The following is an 18,310-nucleotide window of genomic DNA, read 5'->3' on the forward strand; positions in this document are numbered from 1 at the left end:
GACACCCAGGGCCTTCCAGCGCGGTATCTTATCAAAACGATGAGGTTAAGCACAGCTGGTCAGGCGCTTCTCTGCAGCGAAGAGCGCGCGGAGCTGTTACCTCCGAGATGAAAATGAGCGCGCCTACGCGCAGCACGGCGTCTTCGCGCAGGTGAAGCTTCATTAACGCCTACGAGAGCTTTTCCCGAGCGAGAACAGGGACGGAGCTGGAGGTGACCCACGGAACGGCCGCTCTACCGCTCGTTCTCGCCTGCGCGGAAAACCCTGGAGCCAGGGCAGGGTTAAAAGCGGAGAGAGAGTTGTTTGGTTCGTGGTTTTATTTTAATTCACCAGCAGCACGCGCACAAGGAAAGCCAGCAGCCCTGCGGCACGAGCAGGGAAACACGCTTAAGCGTCAGGACGGACTTTCCCAGCCTTCCAGCGGGCCGGCGGCGGAGGGCGGCGGCGGGGGGGGGCGGCGGCGGACACGACGTCCCCGTCGGGGGCGCGCGGGAACGCGCCCGCAGCCGCCGGCCCGCAGGACGAGCGCCCGCGCCGCGCCGCGCCGCGCCGCGCGCCCCCTCACGCGCCGCCTGGCAAAAGGCGCGCCCCGCGCGCGCTCCAACGGGGGTAAAACGCTTTTTCCCGTCACCCGCCGCCAAGCAGCGGTGGGCGGGGCGGGGCCGGGCGCGCGGCCCCGCCCCGTGACGCCGGTCGCCATAGCGACGGGCCGGGCGCGCCGTCCGTGCCTGCGGCGGCGGCCGCGGCCATGGCGGCGGAGGAGGAGGAGAGCGACGTGGAGTGGGTGGTGGACACCATCGCCGGGTTCCTGCGGGGGCCCGCCTGGTCCTGCCCCATCCTGGAGTTCATGGAGCAGAAGTGCGAGGGTGAGCGGCACCGCCGGGCCGGGCAGGGCCTCCCCTCAGGCCGCGGCGGGGGCTCCACCCGCCTCAGCCCACCGCCGGCGGGACGGGACGGGACGGGGCTGCGGGCGCCGGCAGGCTCCCGGGGCGGGGGGACACGCCGGGCCCCGCCACCTCCGCGGGCCTTGGGCACATCGGGCCCGGTGTTGGCGGCGGCCCCCGCAGGCCCCGTGCGAGCGTGACCCGGCTGAGGGCTGGGCAAGCCCTGCACGGCCGTGGTGCGGGAGGGGGGGCCTCGCCCTCGGAAAGCCGGTCTCCCCTGAGCGAGGCATTTCTCGGGATGCGGCAATTTGCGCTTATTAGCTCGTACAGGGGATTATGGCATGAGCTTACCGTATGACACCCGAGCGAGTTCTTCGTTCTGCTGCGCTAATACCCCGGCGCGGCTAGAAAGAAGTTGAAGGCCTTTAATACTTTGCAGTAGCTGGATGTTTTTCCCCAGGAAGGTGGACAGTACGCTTAAAATGGCTGTCAGGCCAGCAGAACAGAAGAGTAGAAGGCCCAAAGTTAAATTCCTGCAACTTTGTGAACATCGGCAGTTACGGGATCAGAAACCCTAAGTTAGTACCTCTCAAAAAATGATAGCACTAAAAAGTCAGTGGTTATCAGTTATGTTTTGTAGGCGGCCCTGTGCACGAGTTTAGCTCAGAAGCAACTCTAGTTAAACTTCCTTTTTCTTGTCCTCAGGAAAGAGTTTAGGGAATCGTGGAATAATTTGGGGAACGGCCTGGGTAAACTGGAAGCACAGCCAGTGCGGGGGGGACGATTGGGATAGACCTGTAGCTCTACGTGAAGGCGCCTAAGGAGAGCCACGTAAGTGTATGTATGTAGTGAGGAAAGAAGGAAATTGACTTTCTGCAACAGAGGTTTACCTAAATTAGTTCTGCTACTTACAGAACAAATTTTCTGCTGCCAAAGAGTACCTGGATCCTTACGGTAGCAAAATAATTACAATTCGGGCAAGGCTGAGAGCATTGCCTAAGTCCTTTAGAAAAAAGGAGGCTTTCTTTTGTGATTGTTGGAAAAAACAGCGTGTGATCCTACCCAGCCTGCAGACATTCACTCGTGAGAAGTGTTAAAGCGTGTTGCCATAGACTAATTTAGGATAACTATCTATGGCTACTATGAATAAGATCCGTTCCTTTAGTATCACCTGACAGGACGTGGGACGCGTTAATAATTTTAACTTTAGAATACCGAAGTCAGGGAACTAATGGTTCCAAATACATTTTATTTCTAGGCACTTACTAACATCAAGCTCAAAGTAGAATGGTTCTTACTGTTAAAGTATTCTACCTGCTTGCACTTACTCCTTCCTCTCCTCCATCCTGCTGTGGGCTCCGGAACAGCTTCTGCAATGGTTGGCCTCGGTGGGCCCCGCTGTGGCTTTTGCTGTGCAGTCATTCTTGTTAGGGTCCGTTACGAATTTTTATTTCATAGTTGGTGAAACAGATGCAGCTCTGATTCATATCACAGCTTCTAAACAAGCTGCTTCTCAGTTATCCTGCATCATTTCTGCCTTTCCCAAGCTTTGCACGAGGCAAGACCACTATGCCTACATACACCTTTCCCTGGTACGCTGTGAAATGGGAAGGGCAAAGTGGGTCTTTACAGCTAGAAAGCAATTGAGAAAACCGGGGTAGAAATCTCCTCTCGAGAAGTCTGCCTAAACTTGAGGTCGGTCAAGCATTGTGATTATCATGCAAAGGGTCTAGGTTTAGGGATCGGGGGAATTGATTATCCCTCTCTGCAGCAATGATCTCTCTTTAGAAGGTTGAGGGGAATTTACTGGCAGTAAGAAGATTTATGGAACCTCTGTAAATTTCCATATAGTGTGAGGCAGCCTTATATAATGGTTGCTTCCTGCTGGTTTGTTTCCACATAGGAAACTGGAGGAACAACGCAGAGAAATCCTTTACAGTAAATGATATTCCAGGGTATCATTTGTGCTACGGAGTGCTGTTGGACAACTCTCAGAAGCTATTGAGAAAAAAGAAAAGACTAAAGAAGTGTTACTGCAATGCCAAGGTTGCTAAGAAGCACAGTTAAAGAAATCTGAAGTTTTAGTTGCCAATATCTCTTTGCTTTTCCTTTCTATAAATATACTGTACTGATCCCATTGCTGTTTGTTTGTTGTTTGTTTTTTTTTTTCTTTTTTTTTAACTGAGATATTTTGTTAGGACAGAATTCTTTCAATTCTCAAAACATTTAGTCTTCGGGTTGAACAAGCAAATTAGCAACATTTTGATTAACTGACAATAATTTGTGATTCCTTAAAAACAGAGTCTGAGTTTTGGTAACTGGTATGTATTTATTTTGGAACTGTAGTTATTTAGCCCAAGTCCTTGCACTTCAATTTACAAACGATTGTAATAGTTTTCTATCTGTATCTGTTGATAATGGTTTGCTTTCTCTCTCTCTCTTCCCTCTCTCTGAGGACTCGATTCATTTCTCATGGCTTGACTAATTCCCTTTTATGTGGCTGTGAAACTGAAATTAAATCCGTGGGCGTGTATTTAAGGCGAGAGGGCTTTTCAGTTTTATTCAGATGTTCCCAGGTATTAACTGCAACATAATTTGGACATAGATAAGCTTGATAATAGTTCTGAGCGCCAGAAGATAAAGACAAGGTACAAAAGAAATAAACAGATCCAGCTTCCCTCCTGGCAGGCAGTGAGGACTGGGGAGAGAAAGAGAAGAAGGTTTGCTTACCGGCTTGTGCCCAAGGTGTGAAATGAGTCAGTGGCTCAATCTAGCAGGGAGAACTCAAACTTGACTTAACTCTCATCCCATTTGAGGCGTCCTAGCGAAGACTTTTCAATTTTAACAGGGAAATTATGAGTTTGTCTCCCAGGATATCTGGGTCCCCTGGCTTATCGTGATACGGTGGTTCTTCAGATCTTTGTTCCTGTTGGGCGACCAAAGACTCTGTGCCAAAATCTTAAGGAAAATAATGACTACGTTATTTAGGAGCCCTGACTCGAGAAAATCCAAGGTCTCCATTCAAAGTACTCCCTAATGCCACTTAACTGTGAGGAGATGCTGACCGCAGCTTGCTTTACTTGGCACTTAACGTCATCCCTTTTGTGTGCAGGGCCTGAGAACAGAGCGCCGTTTGCGCCCGCTTTCCCCTCCGCTTGCCATGTTGTCCCGCAGCTGTGGGGGGAAGAGGAGGAGGAGGACTTGGAAGCATCCCTTTGGCAGTGTGAGGTTAGCTGCTGGCATGGATGCTGACTGAGGAGTAACATCCCCGTGTCACCCCTCCTTTGGGTGCCGAGGGCAGGAAGGAACAGTAGGAGGTAGAAGGGAATAGATAAGACAAAGGTTGGGGTCTGCAAGAGACAACTGCAGGACAGTCCTGCAGGAGATGCAGAAGGCAATAGAGGCAGTTAAGTCTCTTCGCCCTCTTGGGATTGGTAATATGATGGTCGCCGTAGGAGCTGAGTTTTTTTAGAGTAAGATTTATAGTACTTTTTCTACCATTTGAATTTATTCCTAGATATTTTTGAGGCTTTTCTTTTCTTTTTCTTTTAGAATCCCTTCATTAAAATCCCTTCATTGCACATTCCCTTGTGCAAAAATGAAACAAAAGCAAATGTTGTTTTTCCAGATTATGTCACTTAAAAGTTTCCCTTGCTTATTTAGAGAGCTTGAACTGTTTGATTAGATTTCTATCATTGCATTGCTGTAAGTTGTTAGCAAGTGGTGCAAGTACTTTCTGTTTTAGGAACAGACTCTTGCGTCACACCTTATGAAGGTTCAGCGCCTCAGGGCTGTCACAGCTGGGAAATTATGCTTTCTAAAAGTCACTCTCAGTTTGTGTGAAAGTTATACTAATTCTGTGTGCATCAGTACCATCTTCCATCGGGGACGTCATATTTGTATGAAGAATAAAATCACACTCATTCACCAGTTTAAGCAGAATTCTCATTCTTCAAATGACTTCAAAGGATGCACGTGGGGAGTGACTTGTCCAGCATATAGCGGCCAATCTTCATGGGGATTGAGGAAGTCTTGTTTCTAAGTCTCTGCTTTAATTGTTAGGTTTTACATTACCTCTGTTCATTGCTGACATGATAAAAATGTAAATTAGAACCCCCAAGCCCCAGGTTTTCGGTTTCTCTTATTTTCTGCCTCTTCCCTCTCTTGTGTAGTGTAGAGATCGTTAGCCTGGTATTTCCAGTCAAGAGTTCTTAATGCCAACTTATAGGAATATGATTCATATGGCCGATACTATACAGATGCCCATTTTGTCAGAATCAGGATAGATATAATTAAAAAAAAAAACAAACTTACCTGCACCAGATTTCCTCTTCGGGGTTGTCTGTTTTTATGCAGCCAAGGTCTCATTTTCCTGCGTCACCGTGGCTTCTTGCTAAATGGATGGCATTTTAAAAAATTAGGTTTAAGTCATTAATACATCCTCCACGTGAATACATGGAGCTAGAGAGAAATTTCCTGCTTTATGCCTGTCATCTGCCATCTTAGAACAACATCACACAAGTTCATATGGTAGTTGTTATATTAAATCTTACTTTTTAGTGTATGTATCTGCTGAATCCTCAACTTGCTTAGAAATCTGCTTCTGTTATGAAGATACTTTTTCCCAGTATTAAACTATGAAATTTAATTACACTAAATTACAAGAAGTACATACTCAGCCTGAATGCGTGGAAAAATGCATTATTATCAATCGTGGCCTGTGTTTTCATGGGATTAAATATATCACCGTGTAAAGCTTAATCTTTCTCTTTAAGACATAAGTTAATTTGTGGTGTGTATTTAATGTGCTAGTCCTTAAACGCTAACTCCAAAATGGGGGGGGGGGTGTTTTTTGGGTTTTTTTTTTTTTTTTACAGTTTTTGATGATGAAGAAGAAAGCAAGTTGTCTTATACAGAAATTTATCAGGAGTACCAAGCTCTGGTGAGCATTATTTGCTATTTGTGGTAGAATTCAAAGAAATATAATTTAAAATGTTAAAGTAGTATCTAGACGAACTTCTATTGTGTTATTTAGAATTTTCTAATCTTGCCTGTTATAAGCGTTATTTAGAAAACCTTTGAGTCATAGTTGTCTCATGCATTTTTATGCTTAAACACCAGATACATAGAAAAGAAGCTTTTAACACAGTCTCGTCTCGATGCTGTGTTACATATTTTTCGTTAAAATTAATATCTCCTCGTATTTTCTGTCAAGTTAAAATGACAAACAGCATGATGTCTGAGGATGTGTATAACTTGTATTTTGTTCACTAACGAGTCTGGTAAATTTTTTGAATTAACTTTCAGTTAGAAAAAACTACAGGAGATTTTTTGGGCATGCTTAAAATACTTATAAACCAATACACACAGATTTCTGAAACATTTTTTTTGTAACAAGGCTTGGTAGTACTTGATGTTAAAAAGCATCAGTTGAATAAATACAGACCAACATCTATTTTTGCTCTGACCCTGAAGGGTTTCAGGCACACAGACTGGCAAAAAGCCTTTTACCTACAGGGCAAACAAGGGTGAGCCGTACTGGCCAGGAGTCTGGGGAAAAGGTAGAGAAGTGAGGATTCTTGGAAATTGGAGAAGCTAAATTAAGTAGTAATCAAATTTAGCAATAAAAATGCTTATTTTGAACAGTTCATGAAAGTAAGTAAAGCCTGATATATCATAAAAATAAGTTATACTGTTGCAATGATTTTCCTTTGAATTTAAAAAATACGTCAGCAGAAAAGAATACACAATTATGAAAAAAATCATATGATTCTTAAGAATAAACCTCTTAAAAAGTAACATTTATATGTCCGTACAGGTTGAAAAATTATTAGAAGACTGTCTTAAAGAAGTTGGAATTAATGAAGAGAAATTTCAAGAAGCTTTTTCATCTCCTCTTGCAAAGACACATACTTCACAGGTAAATTTTCCTTTGTTTAGGAACATATAGATTTAATTTTTAGCTTTATGTTTTCACTAATATAGCAGGGTGGAGATGAAACTTTGAAAAGTTTTTTTGTTAAAACTGTAATTGTCTAAAACGTAAATGTGTTTGTTTATATTATGAACTGTAACCAGAAAAATGTGCGTCTTGGAAATAATGACAGATACTTGTGTGGTGTCAGACACCTTTTGAGATGCGTCTTCTATGCTTTGCATTTTCTAACACACACCTCTAAGCTCCGTTTGTCAGCTTTATGTTAGTCTTCAGTCCGTTCACAGTAGCAGACAAACATGAAGATTAAAACAATAGACATATTCCATAAAATAAAAGATGTTTTCCTCCGATTTTATAAAAAAAAGCAGTATAATCGCTAGTTATGCAGCCTTTCACCTGCTCCAAGATAGCTTTCAGAGTTGTCTCAGGAATATTGGGCAGAGGAGTGGGAGCTTCTGCTGCCAGTTTAAACTGGGCTTTGTTGACAAATCTCCTCCTAGATGTGTAAGAAGCTTCTTCAGAGCGCTCATTCCTCACTCAAGCTTGTGCATGTGTTCAGGAAGTCAAATCAGCTGCAGTTGTAAACTCACACTGGGAAACCCTCCAGCTTTTGTGATTATGTTATCGTAGGCACGTTGATCTGAAGACATAAACCATCAAATTCTTTTCTTTACTCTTAACCCAACTTGTATGTTTGCAAGAACAGACAGATAGGAGAATTAAATATAATTATTAAAACCACACTCCACAGGATTTAAATCTTAATATAATTTCAAGCAGACCGAGATGGTTATGATTTCTCTAGGGTTTTTAATTTTGTGCATATCTTCCCTTCCACAGGCCATTTTGCAAACAGTGTTGGCAGCAGAAGATTTTAGACTATTTAAAAAGATGATGGTACAGAAAAATATTGAAATGCAATTGCAAGCTATTAGAATCATTAAAGAAAGAAATGGTAAGAAGTGGTAAATGTGGGGTTCCACTTCTCTTCATCTCTTGAGTGTTCCTTTGATGGCTACGTGATCTATTGGTAAATGAGTATAGCATACCGGTTCAGTTCCAGTTCAAGTTAATGGAGAACATTCAGTTGATTTTACTGGGACTAGGATTTCAATACTTGGTCTGTGGTTTGCATTCTCAGTGACAGTTGTCTATGGTCCTTGTTAAATTAACAGATTTCTCAGTTTTGTTTGTCTAAATTTTTCTGTGAACTTGACTTAGGTTTTTTGTAAAAGAATTTTGGTGATAATTTTGAGTGTTAAAGCAATTATATCAGTTCACCAACAGTGTCAATATTGATAGATTGAATTACGCTACTTGCATAGCAACGATGCTGTACTATCTGCCGTGCTTCCTTTGCACAGAAGCAACACTGAAGAATTGCTTCTGAAAAATCCATATAGAAAGCAGAAGTTGTGGCCTTTATCATGCTAATACATGCATGCTTTTAAAGAAGAGAAAATTAATTTACACCCAACTCTCTTGCTCTGTTGATGTTTCTGAAAGGATTTTCATCTACCCACTCCTTTCCTCCATGCCTTTAGTTTTACCGTTTTGCCTTTTCTTCTTCCTGCATGCATGGTTTTTCAGAGAATAATTTTTAAATTTCAACTTTCATATAACAGCTCAATTTGAAAATGGTTCAGTTAGCCACGGCTGAATTGCCGAGTATGGGAAATGCCGTATAGTGGCCAATGCAGAGTATGGCTTATGCTTTACCCTTAGATGTCAAAACTTTCATAGTTCAGAAACCTTTGCCTTTTTGCTACCAGCAACTTGATGCCCAGGATCTTGAATCCTTTTGGAAGCAGTTACAGAGAGGAAGAATTAGATGGCTTGTGCTTTTTTGGTTGTGTTTTTTTGTTTTTTTTTGTTTTTTTTTCCCTTTCTCCTCTCTACCTGAAGGATGATGCCAAATGGAGTATAAAATAATTTTCTTTAGAGTAATGCATAAATTTTGGCATGTTTTTTTATAGGCGTGTTGCCCGACTGTTTGACAGAGGGATCTGATGTATTCAGTGAAATTGAACAAGAAGAAATGAAAATACTGAGGGAGGTTCTAAGGTAAAAAATGCGTCAGTCCTACTCCGTCCATTATTTTAAAATAAAAAATAAACATATGTAGGACCTACCTGTTCCAGCCTTTTCCAGGAAACTGCCTTCCTCTGACGGATGACATGAATGTTCTTGTCAAAATCCTACCTAAGAGGAAATGGGTGGTGCTAGAGAGTGGGTATGATGTGCAACTTTAAGAGCCCCATCATTTCCGTTCTCCCCTGAATCTCCAGGCAGCCTTAGACTTAGACCTGGGTTAGATGTCTCTGGTCAGTAGGAGCACACTAGCTGTAATCCATTCGGGGAGCACCCAAAATGTTACAGCCTTGGAAAGGCCATTCCTGCTTTTGCAGCAGGCTTCGTTCCTTTCTGCAGCTTCATTCTTAGTCGTGTTCAATGACTGTTGCTATGATCTAAGAAGATGTGCGAGGATTGATACAACTTCTGTAGGTATATAAACACATAATCTTAAACAAATAACAGCAGATTAATCCATACACGTTATATTAAATTATGCTATTTTCCCCTCTGTATTCTGGAAATATGTCCCTTCCTGTCTTTAAATGAACAAATGAAACACGGGATAGATAGGCCCCGGAAATTCTTACACAATTATTTTTGCATGGGGAAAGATAGACTGAGGGCAGTGGGTTCTGTGTGTTTATCATAATTACTTATTTTTATTAGGAGTGCATTTTCATCTAAGTCATGGGAGTATTTTGGATACTAACAAATTCGCGTTCTCTTGTAATTGTTTTGATAGCCCTCAAATATTTAAGCAGTGCTAAATTTACCTAAAAGTCACTGCTACTAAAGAGATTTTGAGTATTTACTTATATTTTGCGTTACAGAAAATCTAAGGAAGAATATGAAATAGAGCAAGAAAGAAAGAGGACTGAAGAAGTGAGTGTCTTACCTTTCCAGATGAGTTGTGCTGATGATTAGGAACTACTCTGATATTCCTGTCCTGGGTGTCACTTTAAGCAATGTGTACCATCCTAAGCAAACAAAAGGTCTGTCAGGGAGGTCTCACTGGCACTTCTCTTTGACAGGTCTGTTCTGCTGTTTGTTTTTCTTGATGGTATCATTGACACTAGTGCTGTACGTGATACCATTAACCATCAGTCATTTGGTGGAGCTCCTACGGTAAAGCATATTCCCTCTTTGGTATCTGAATTCTAAAATCCTGGTAACGGATGTCAGCCTTTCAGATCCAGAGAACATTTGAATTACTAATATTGTCAAGATCAAAGAGACTTCAAAGTATAAGCTTCTTAGAGATTACAGCATTCATAATCCTTCAGGAATTTTAAGGATCACTTAATAGACAGTATAGTTATTCATTAAGTCTGCACGATACCGCCAGAACCTAATCACCAGGAACCAGAAATCCTCTCCAGGTTAGACCATCACTTGGTCTCCATCGGAGTAAACCATGTAGGAAGGCAACTGAAGGTAAACAAGGACTGGCTAAATTGCCAGTCATTCAGCAACTGAGAAACAAATTGAAATTGAAATCAGCTACAGTGGAAATCAAACCTCCCCTTCGCTGGGAAAACATATAAAAACTGCTGGAATTGTGGGCTGTTTCCAAAAGGGAGTAGAATTGCTCTTCTATTCTTTTCTGTCATTAAGAAATTGAGAAAGCATTGCTGCTTCAGGCTGACTGACAAAGGAAACCACCTGGAGACTAAATGTAGCTACTAGAAGAGGTGGACCCTTTATTTCCAATCCTACTCCCCAGTTCAAACCCACCATAGGTGCAGATGATAGCCATGCTACTGAGTGCACGTCCTGAACAGCTGGGATAGTCTACCAAATTAAACCGTTCTCCCAGTGTCTGACACTGTAGAAAAGTGGTGACAAAACTCTTCTTTCCCATATTACAATGATAGATTCCAGGAAACAAGTCACCTGTTCTACTGGATTGCTTACAAAACAAGCGGGAAACTCAAGCTTTGTCTCTCACTTCAGGAATTCAAGTTGTATTAAGATGCAGGTTTATCCAAATTTTATAGGCCAGCCAAGAATATCAATATTGTTGATAAACGAGCCAGATTACAGAGGCCCACGTCAAGCTTACTTGGACAGAGAAGGTGGTAGTTATTTTTCAGTAATATATTTTTGTTAGAGAATGTTTTAGTACAAAATAATTTAATACTTTGATGAATGCTGGGGGGTTCTGGCAGGAATTAGACGGTTGATGAACAGTGTGGACTTTTTCTGGGCAAATCCCAGCTGGCTTTACTATTTTGAGGGGTGGGTTGCGTTGTCAAGATTTCCCATACGAGTGTAGAAGTGAACCAATAGTGTCAGAGATGATCCAGACCCGTTGTTTCCGTTCAGCTGATTATTCCTCCATTTCTGTGGTAACTTCGGTATACATTCCTCGTTCTCTTATTGTATGTTTCTGGTAGACAGAGGTCTCCTTGAAAGTCACAGGCAACGTGTGGCAAAATCAATCTATCTATCTATCTAGTTGTAGCTGGGAAACAAAATGCCAATTTACCTGATATTCTAAGTTCTGATTGTTGATTAGGGAACAAGTTTTGAACTAAAATAAAAGTGACTTATGACTATAAGCCAGAAGCAAACTACTCGTTTTGTTTTACTAATAGGAAGTTTCTTTTTCTTGACTTTGGCCGTGCAGTATGTAGCGTAAACAACACGATTTTAACTGGAAGCTCTTTTTGGAGCTTTCTTTGCGTTGACAGTTTAATGCCTGAAGTACAGTGCCAGGAAATGTAATGCTTGGTTTTGTTTGTTTGCTTCTTAATTTAAGGCACGTGATAAAGTTACATCACCAGATGTTGCCAGTTTTCCAGGAGATTCAAAAGAAGCTGTGAAAGTTAAGGAATCCACTGAGGGAGCTGATGGTTCTGAAGAAACTCCAAAGTTCCCGTTAGGTAATTTTATGGGAAAGTGCAATGCTGCGTGTGCGATATGATACTACTTTCAAATTATTGAAGAGTCCGCTCATATCAAGATTCTAAGACCTCGGCTGGATAAGGCCGTGAAGTTAGCCCTGCTTTGAGCAGGGTATTTGCGCTAGGTGGGCTGCAGAACTGCCGGCCAGCCTGAGTCGTTGTGCTGTTCAGTGATGGGATCACTCATCTCCAGCCGGAGCAGAAAGACAGGGGTCTAACAGCCATTTTCATCTTTCAATTTACTGTCCGTGTGCTGCCGTTACTGTTAAAAACAGTACATTCCCTGTAAGTAACTATGAATCACTTAATTAAGTTACGGTTTCTCTCCCTGTGTGTGGCCATTATGGATTTAATTTATAATTGTACAACATTTCTTGACAGCAAATATTTCTGAAGGAACCAACCTTAAACTGTTAAGATTAATTCAAGACGAATTGTCAGACCACCAAACTGAATCATTTTGCCTTTGGTTCAGATTTTTGTTACTCATTTTAATCTTTTCAATTTTATATTCTTTGGTGTTGAGTGGGATTGTGACGCTCACCAGCTTACAGTTTAAGCAGTCTTGACCTTTACCCAAGTTACGTCGTGAAAATTGAACTGTTTTGTAGGTGATTACTGACTGGAGAGCGTGGTCAAGCCAGTGCTTTTATAGGGAGGAGACACAAAGGAACGGTTGCTTGTGATGGAGGCGCTCTGGGTACGCGTGTGTTACAGCCAAAGCGCAACAGTGCCGACCTGCTCAGGAGAGCAGGAGAGTTCTGAGGTGGAGAGAGACGTATCTACACATATATGTGTATGTCTGTATACATGCGCGCACACACACACAGGTAGATATGTATGTACACACATCTCGCTGTATATAGGTATGCAGCGGTGATATTCAAGAACAGGTTACATCTCAGTGGGATTTGCTTTCTTATAAATTTGTGAAAAAATTGTAACTTAATATTCTAAAGTAATTTCCAGGAATATAATTCCAACTTTGGGAAATAATAGTCTGCGCTGTCTTTGGTTACATTTTTCCTGTGTCTCGTTCTTGTCTTTGTGTGCATTCACAGTGGAAGTTTTCATATCACAGACACTGGAGCTGGATACTTTTAGCCTTGGTAGTACCTTTGGGCCATGCTTGCTCTGTGCTTTTTCATTCAGTGGCCATTAACAGATGAAGTGGTTGCAGGACCCTCTGTTCTTTTAAACTGAGTTAGTGTCTTTCACATTAGGACGCTCAGAGAATAAATGGTGTCACTGACCTTTTAAGTATCTCCCCCCGCACCTTTATCCCTTCTGTCCTTCTGCTGAGGTATTGTTACATTTATTTGAACTGTTCTTCTCTCCCCTCCACCCTCAGAAGCATGCAGAAGGCCTGCAGGTATACTTGCGTTCTTCTCTTCTGCCAGCCTGCTTTCATCCTCTTATTTTTGCATAGTTGTGCCACCGTGCGATGGCACCGCTAGACTATGTCTGTGCTGCAGTGGCTCTTTTCCTGTTTCAGGGGAAAGGCATGTTCCTAGCAAACATTCTGTCCACGGAACTTAACTCCTGTGCTTGAGAGACGGGAGATCTTGGAGCTCAGGGGCCAAGGCTTCTTGGCACCGAGTGCAGCCCTTCTTCTGTGCTGTCCAAACGCCTGCTCAGCCAGGGCCGAGCCTTCCCATGCTCTTGAGATGCCAAGGAAGAGGCAGGCCTACAAAAGGTTTCAGCCTTGTAGAACTGGCATCTCGTGGCAGCACAGCTGTCCAAAGAGGCGACTGCAAAAGTTCATCACGGTATCTGTCACCTTGTGGAAAAGTGGTTTTGGGTAGTGGTGGCAAAAATCAAGAAGAATCTACACTGGGAATCTTCTTCCAGACCCCTTTCTCACATAGAACTGAGGACCGGCAACTCCAGACAGGTCTGTTATTGCCTGCTTCCAATACACGCATTACAGAGGAACCGGAGAGCTCCTCCTTCTCGACCTGAGCACGGGGAGCAGTCCCAGACCTAGGGAGTATCGGCTGCCTTGGCAGCATGGCCCTTGCACGGACCCATTCTCATAGTCAGGAAAAGGAAGAACTTTTTTCCTTTGTTTTTCATTCCCTCCAAGTCTGCCATACTTTTTCTCTGCCTTCAGATACACAGCGTTTTTTATTGTCTTTTGTTACTTCCCCTTCACCTTGAGACCCAAGATTGCAGTTTATGGGCCTCTTAGAGTTTTCCACCATGTAATGAAGTAAAATGTAATGGTAGTTGCCTTAATTTTCTTAATTTCACGTTGGTGAGCCCCTTACAAATAGTTTAGAGATTAGAGCTTGCAAAACCATTCCTCCCGTACTCCGACCACTACAGAGAGGTCTTAAGGGTGAATTTTTGCAGTAAAGGTCGTGCTCAGCAACTGGGAGCGCAAGTGACCTTTCCAGCATTCTCGGAGAACGCTTCCCATTCTGGGTACCTGCAGGGCGTCTGCTTCGAGAGCCGCACCCGTGTTGGCACCGAGCTGCCTGTATCATGCTGATAAGAAGGACGGGGCATCTGCCGGAGCGGTCCTGGGCGCTCGCGTTTTGAGAAGATTCCGAAGTAATTGTCCGCGTGGAAAAGAGCGTTGCTTAGTCACCCACAGTGTGGATGTACGCGCAGACGAGTTCTCAGAGGAAAAAAAGGTTACGTGCCAGTAAGCGTAACTCCTTGAGACACGCTCTGTCTATTTGTACGTTCACCATCCACCCTCCTCCCCTTCTCTTCCCAGGGTCTTTTCAGGTGCGTGGGTTAAGTGACACTGAGGGTCCCTTGGTCACAGCCTACAGGTACCGCTAAGGCACAGACATCTCCAGCTCGAGTGTTTGCGATGCGGACAGCAGCTGTGTACATTCACACACACACACAACACAATTCAAAGAGCTGCTTTCTGGTAAGTAGCTTTCCTTAATCACAACGTTGGTTATGGCGTAGGAATTTGGCACGCGGTGTGTGGATTCGTGGGGTTTTCTTCCCTCTCAGCTATAGCGAGAGGATTTTATTCCAGCAGTTTTAATTCTGACCTCTCCCAGTGCCTCTAAGAACTCTTTATCACAAAAAGGCATTCTTTGGAGCATCAAGACTTCCAGCAGACGTATTTCAGTGAAATGCAAATTCTGCAACTTGACTTTTTTTTTTTTAACATATCTGTCCTGGTTTGTTTTCCGTACTTTCAATAAAAACCTGGATATTTTGGATAGACTCAAACTGACTGAACACAGTAAAACCTGTATTTTGCTGCCCGTATTCTCGCATCTATATGGATATTTTCAGGCATATTTTGAAGCAGTCAAAAGCCTCTTCATTTTTAAAAGAAGTATAGTAGGAGCAGCAACTTACCGCACTCGGGAGCAGCTGCAGGTTGAGTCAAGAGAAGTCTGGGACAGCGTGGGGTTCAGCAGGATGCAAGGCAAACCCGTCCTCGGTACCTGCAGGGATAGGGGAGGCACGTCTGGAATCGGTACAGGTTACTTTTCTTTGCCAGCACAGGCAGCATCTGTCCAAGAAAAAAAGCAAGAGGTGAAGAGGGTGTCGTGCAGGACTGCTCTCTTGCACGAGGTGAGGGACCTGGCAGGGCGTGGAAGACTCCAGAAGTGGCCTCAGCCTTGTTTGCCCCGTGGCTCCCCTGGCAGCCACCAGCCACCCCCTCTGGCGCTCCCAGCCCCTCACGCTGGAGAGGGGCGACCGCGCCGTGTCACCGTGACGCTGTGCGCCTCTTGGGCTACACTTGCTGCTGTACAAGTTCACTTAAATAACGTTCTATCCCCGTTTCCTTTCTCTGAGGCTGACAGCGGACCCCGGGCACTTGTGCCGGGAGTTGGCTGAAGTGGAGCTTAGGAGCTGCTGGCTGCTGCGCTCGCCCAGGCAGACGCGGAAGTACAACCTCAGGACGAACTGACTGTCGGAACACGGGATATGGAAATACATTCCAAGCATTTCACTAATTTATAGTTCATTTCAGTAGAAGTACTTGCGACGGAAAGCATTATTTGCTTTCACAGTGTAAATACAACATCTGCATTTTTTGAAATCAAGTCTTATTAATAAAAAATGGAGAAATGGGATTTTTTTTTTTTTTTTTTTTTTTTTTACATTTCCCATTTCGTCAGAAGAGACATCTAGATGCTGGAAGAAACACCAATTTACGTTTGATACATTTCTATTCTTTCTAATTGTTTTCTATGTGCAATTGCTGTTTAGGGGAATCTGGGAAATCTGCGAGGGAAGACTTAAAACCCGTGCGCCCGTTACAGAAAGGAACGGAAAGCTTACCTCAGCCGCCTGGTACCAAAGGGAGAGACGACACTAAGAAAAAGTCAGCTGGAAAACGTTCAGAAAACACAGCACAAAAAGCTGGGATGAAAGCACCTGTAAGTTTCAAACAAACAAACAAACAAACAAGAAAACCCCCCAAACGAACATCGAACTGTAACGCAGAAAGGCAGGATTACATATAGAATATATATTTAAGACAGTATTACATTTCAATGTATATTTTCTGTTATTGTGATCGGGTTGGTTTGGTTTGTGTGGTTTGTTTTGTTTTTTATTTTTTTTTTTTAACCCAGCATGCAAACACTTTAATGGTATTCATCAGTTTAATTTGCATGAAGTTCAGATCATCGTTCTAGTTTTAGAATAGAATTCAGCCTTTGTTCCATCATAATTTCGTAGTGGGCAGCTCTGGCTTGAAACTTCAACGTGGATTTTTTTTCAGCTAGTAATTTTGCAGGCAAACGTGATGTAAATGCTTTTATCCCACATAACATACACACTAAAAATTAATTTCAAAATGTATTAAAAAAAAAATCTCCAGAATTTATCAGAACTTGAGGAACAGCAGCTGAAGCAGCGCGAGGACTACCTGAAGAAAAAACGAGATTTGCTGATGGCTGCAAAGAAGGAGTCAAGAAATAACGTACTGTTACCAACAAACACGGACCAGAAGGAGGAGGACTCGCCTCCGAAAGAGGTGAAGGATTCAAACGTTTTAATTATCCTGACCACTTTATAAAAAACACAGATGATTTCAGTGAAGATGTGAATGTTGTTGCTGAACAATGTAGCAGGATAAAAAACCCCAAGTGGCAGAACTAAGAGGAAGTATTTTCAAGCCGCTGTTTTTGCAGACGCTTATGGGCTAGAAGTTCTAGTGATTAAGTTGGCATTACTTTGCTTCAGAACCATCAAGTCCTCATCATTAAGTTTATGACTGGCTAAAGTACTGGTTTTCTCCCCTAATCTGTGACCTGCTGTTTTGGCCTTAAACTCCCTGGTTTTTGGTGGGTTTTTTGTTTTTGTTTTGGTTTTTTTTTGTTTTTTGTTTTTTTTACTGGCTGAAATGGAAGAAGCATTTTTCTTTTGCAAAGTCTTATTTTACAGAGGCAACGGCTTTGCTCTGTTCTTTTGAGAGCTTTGTGCCTATTTCAAATGAAGAAATGCTTGATTTCTATCCGCCACCTGCTGCAATGGCGGCAACACGATGAGGATGGAGCGCAGCAAGAGGAGGCGCTATTTAAGGGGATGACAGGAAATCTAGTTTGGGGGGAAAAAAAAAAGTAGTAGTTCCTTTCCCTGCCAGGGAAAGAAAGTACGACCATAAAAAACCAGAATCCTATTACAGGATAAAGCTCTACCAAAACAGAGGTCTTTATTGGGGAGGGAAAAAAACCAAAAAACCAAACCCAAACTTTTTTTGTTAATCATTGTTATGGTTAACATGACTTACCGTGTTTGCCACAAATAGGTCTGATCTACAGGTGTATGAAAAGAAATGGTTGAAAACTCGCGAGACAAATGAGGCAACTTGTAGAAGACCTTAAAACCCCCACAAAACAGTGCGGTAACAGTTATGTTTAAAAAACAATTAAAAAAACCCCACCCTACTCCTCTTTACAGAAGATCTGCTTACGACCAGAGATGAGCTATTGCCTCAGGTATTTTTTCAGAGTTGCCGAGTATTTTATTAGGCTCAGAACAGGCCTAAAAGACTTGATCGGGGAACTCCCAGAACAGCTACGCAGCACCAGCTGCATTTGGGGAGAGTCCTCTGAGAAGGACGGGTGCAGCGCAGTGGAGAAAAGGCAGGTTGATGTGAAGAGCCCGTCGTCCCCGTCCTGTGATCCACTGCTCAAGAAATGGAATAATTATTTTTTTTTTTTTAAGTCATTGTGGAGAGCAAGTGCTGCAGCCTGAGGTCTGCAAGGGGCGTTACGCGGCGGCTGCTGTCACAGGAGCCAGCACGCGCTGGGTTAGGGGCTGGCGGTGGGAGTCGGGCACTTACCAGGGAAGCCAGGCCCCGTGTCGCAGTGGTTTTTTCGTTCTGTTTTTAGGAGATGTCAGAAGAGAAGCAGAGACTGCTACAGAAGAGGAAAACGCTTGCGGAAAAACTCAAAGAAGAGGTTATTAATAAGCGGTAATTTTAAGCCGCTCCCTGCAGAACCCAAGAACATAAGGATGTTTTTAGAATAAATTATACAAATAATAATTGAAGGGATTTGTTTTCCAATGTT

General features: G+C 43.1%; 1 protein-coding gene across 1 annotated transcript; it reads left to right on the forward strand.

The window, feature by feature from the left end:
• Positions 1 to 685: 685 nt before the first annotated feature.
• On the forward strand, positions 686 to 18,290 carry CFAP36 (cilia and flagella associated protein 36). Its single transcript, XM_063331164.1, has 10 exons — positions 686 to 866; positions 5,762 to 5,826; positions 6,703 to 6,804; positions 7,663 to 7,777; positions 8,799 to 8,886; positions 9,729 to 9,780; positions 11,660 to 11,783; positions 15,999 to 16,168; positions 16,615 to 16,770; positions 18,131 to 18,290. The coding sequence occupies exons 1-10, from the start codon at positions 749 to 751 to the stop codon at positions 18,215 to 18,217; spliced, it is 1,077 nt and encodes a 358-aa protein (XP_063187234.1). The 5' UTR covers positions 686 to 748; the 3' UTR covers positions 18,218 to 18,290.
• Positions 18,291 to 18,310: the final 20 nt, after the last annotated feature.

The sequence above is a fragment of the Chroicocephalus ridibundus genome, chromosome 3 (genome assembly GCF_963924245.1).
Source record: "Chroicocephalus ridibundus chromosome 3, bChrRid1.1, whole genome shotgun sequence".
Taxonomy (NCBI): domain Eukaryota; kingdom Metazoa; phylum Chordata; class Aves; order Charadriiformes; family Laridae; genus Chroicocephalus; species Chroicocephalus ridibundus.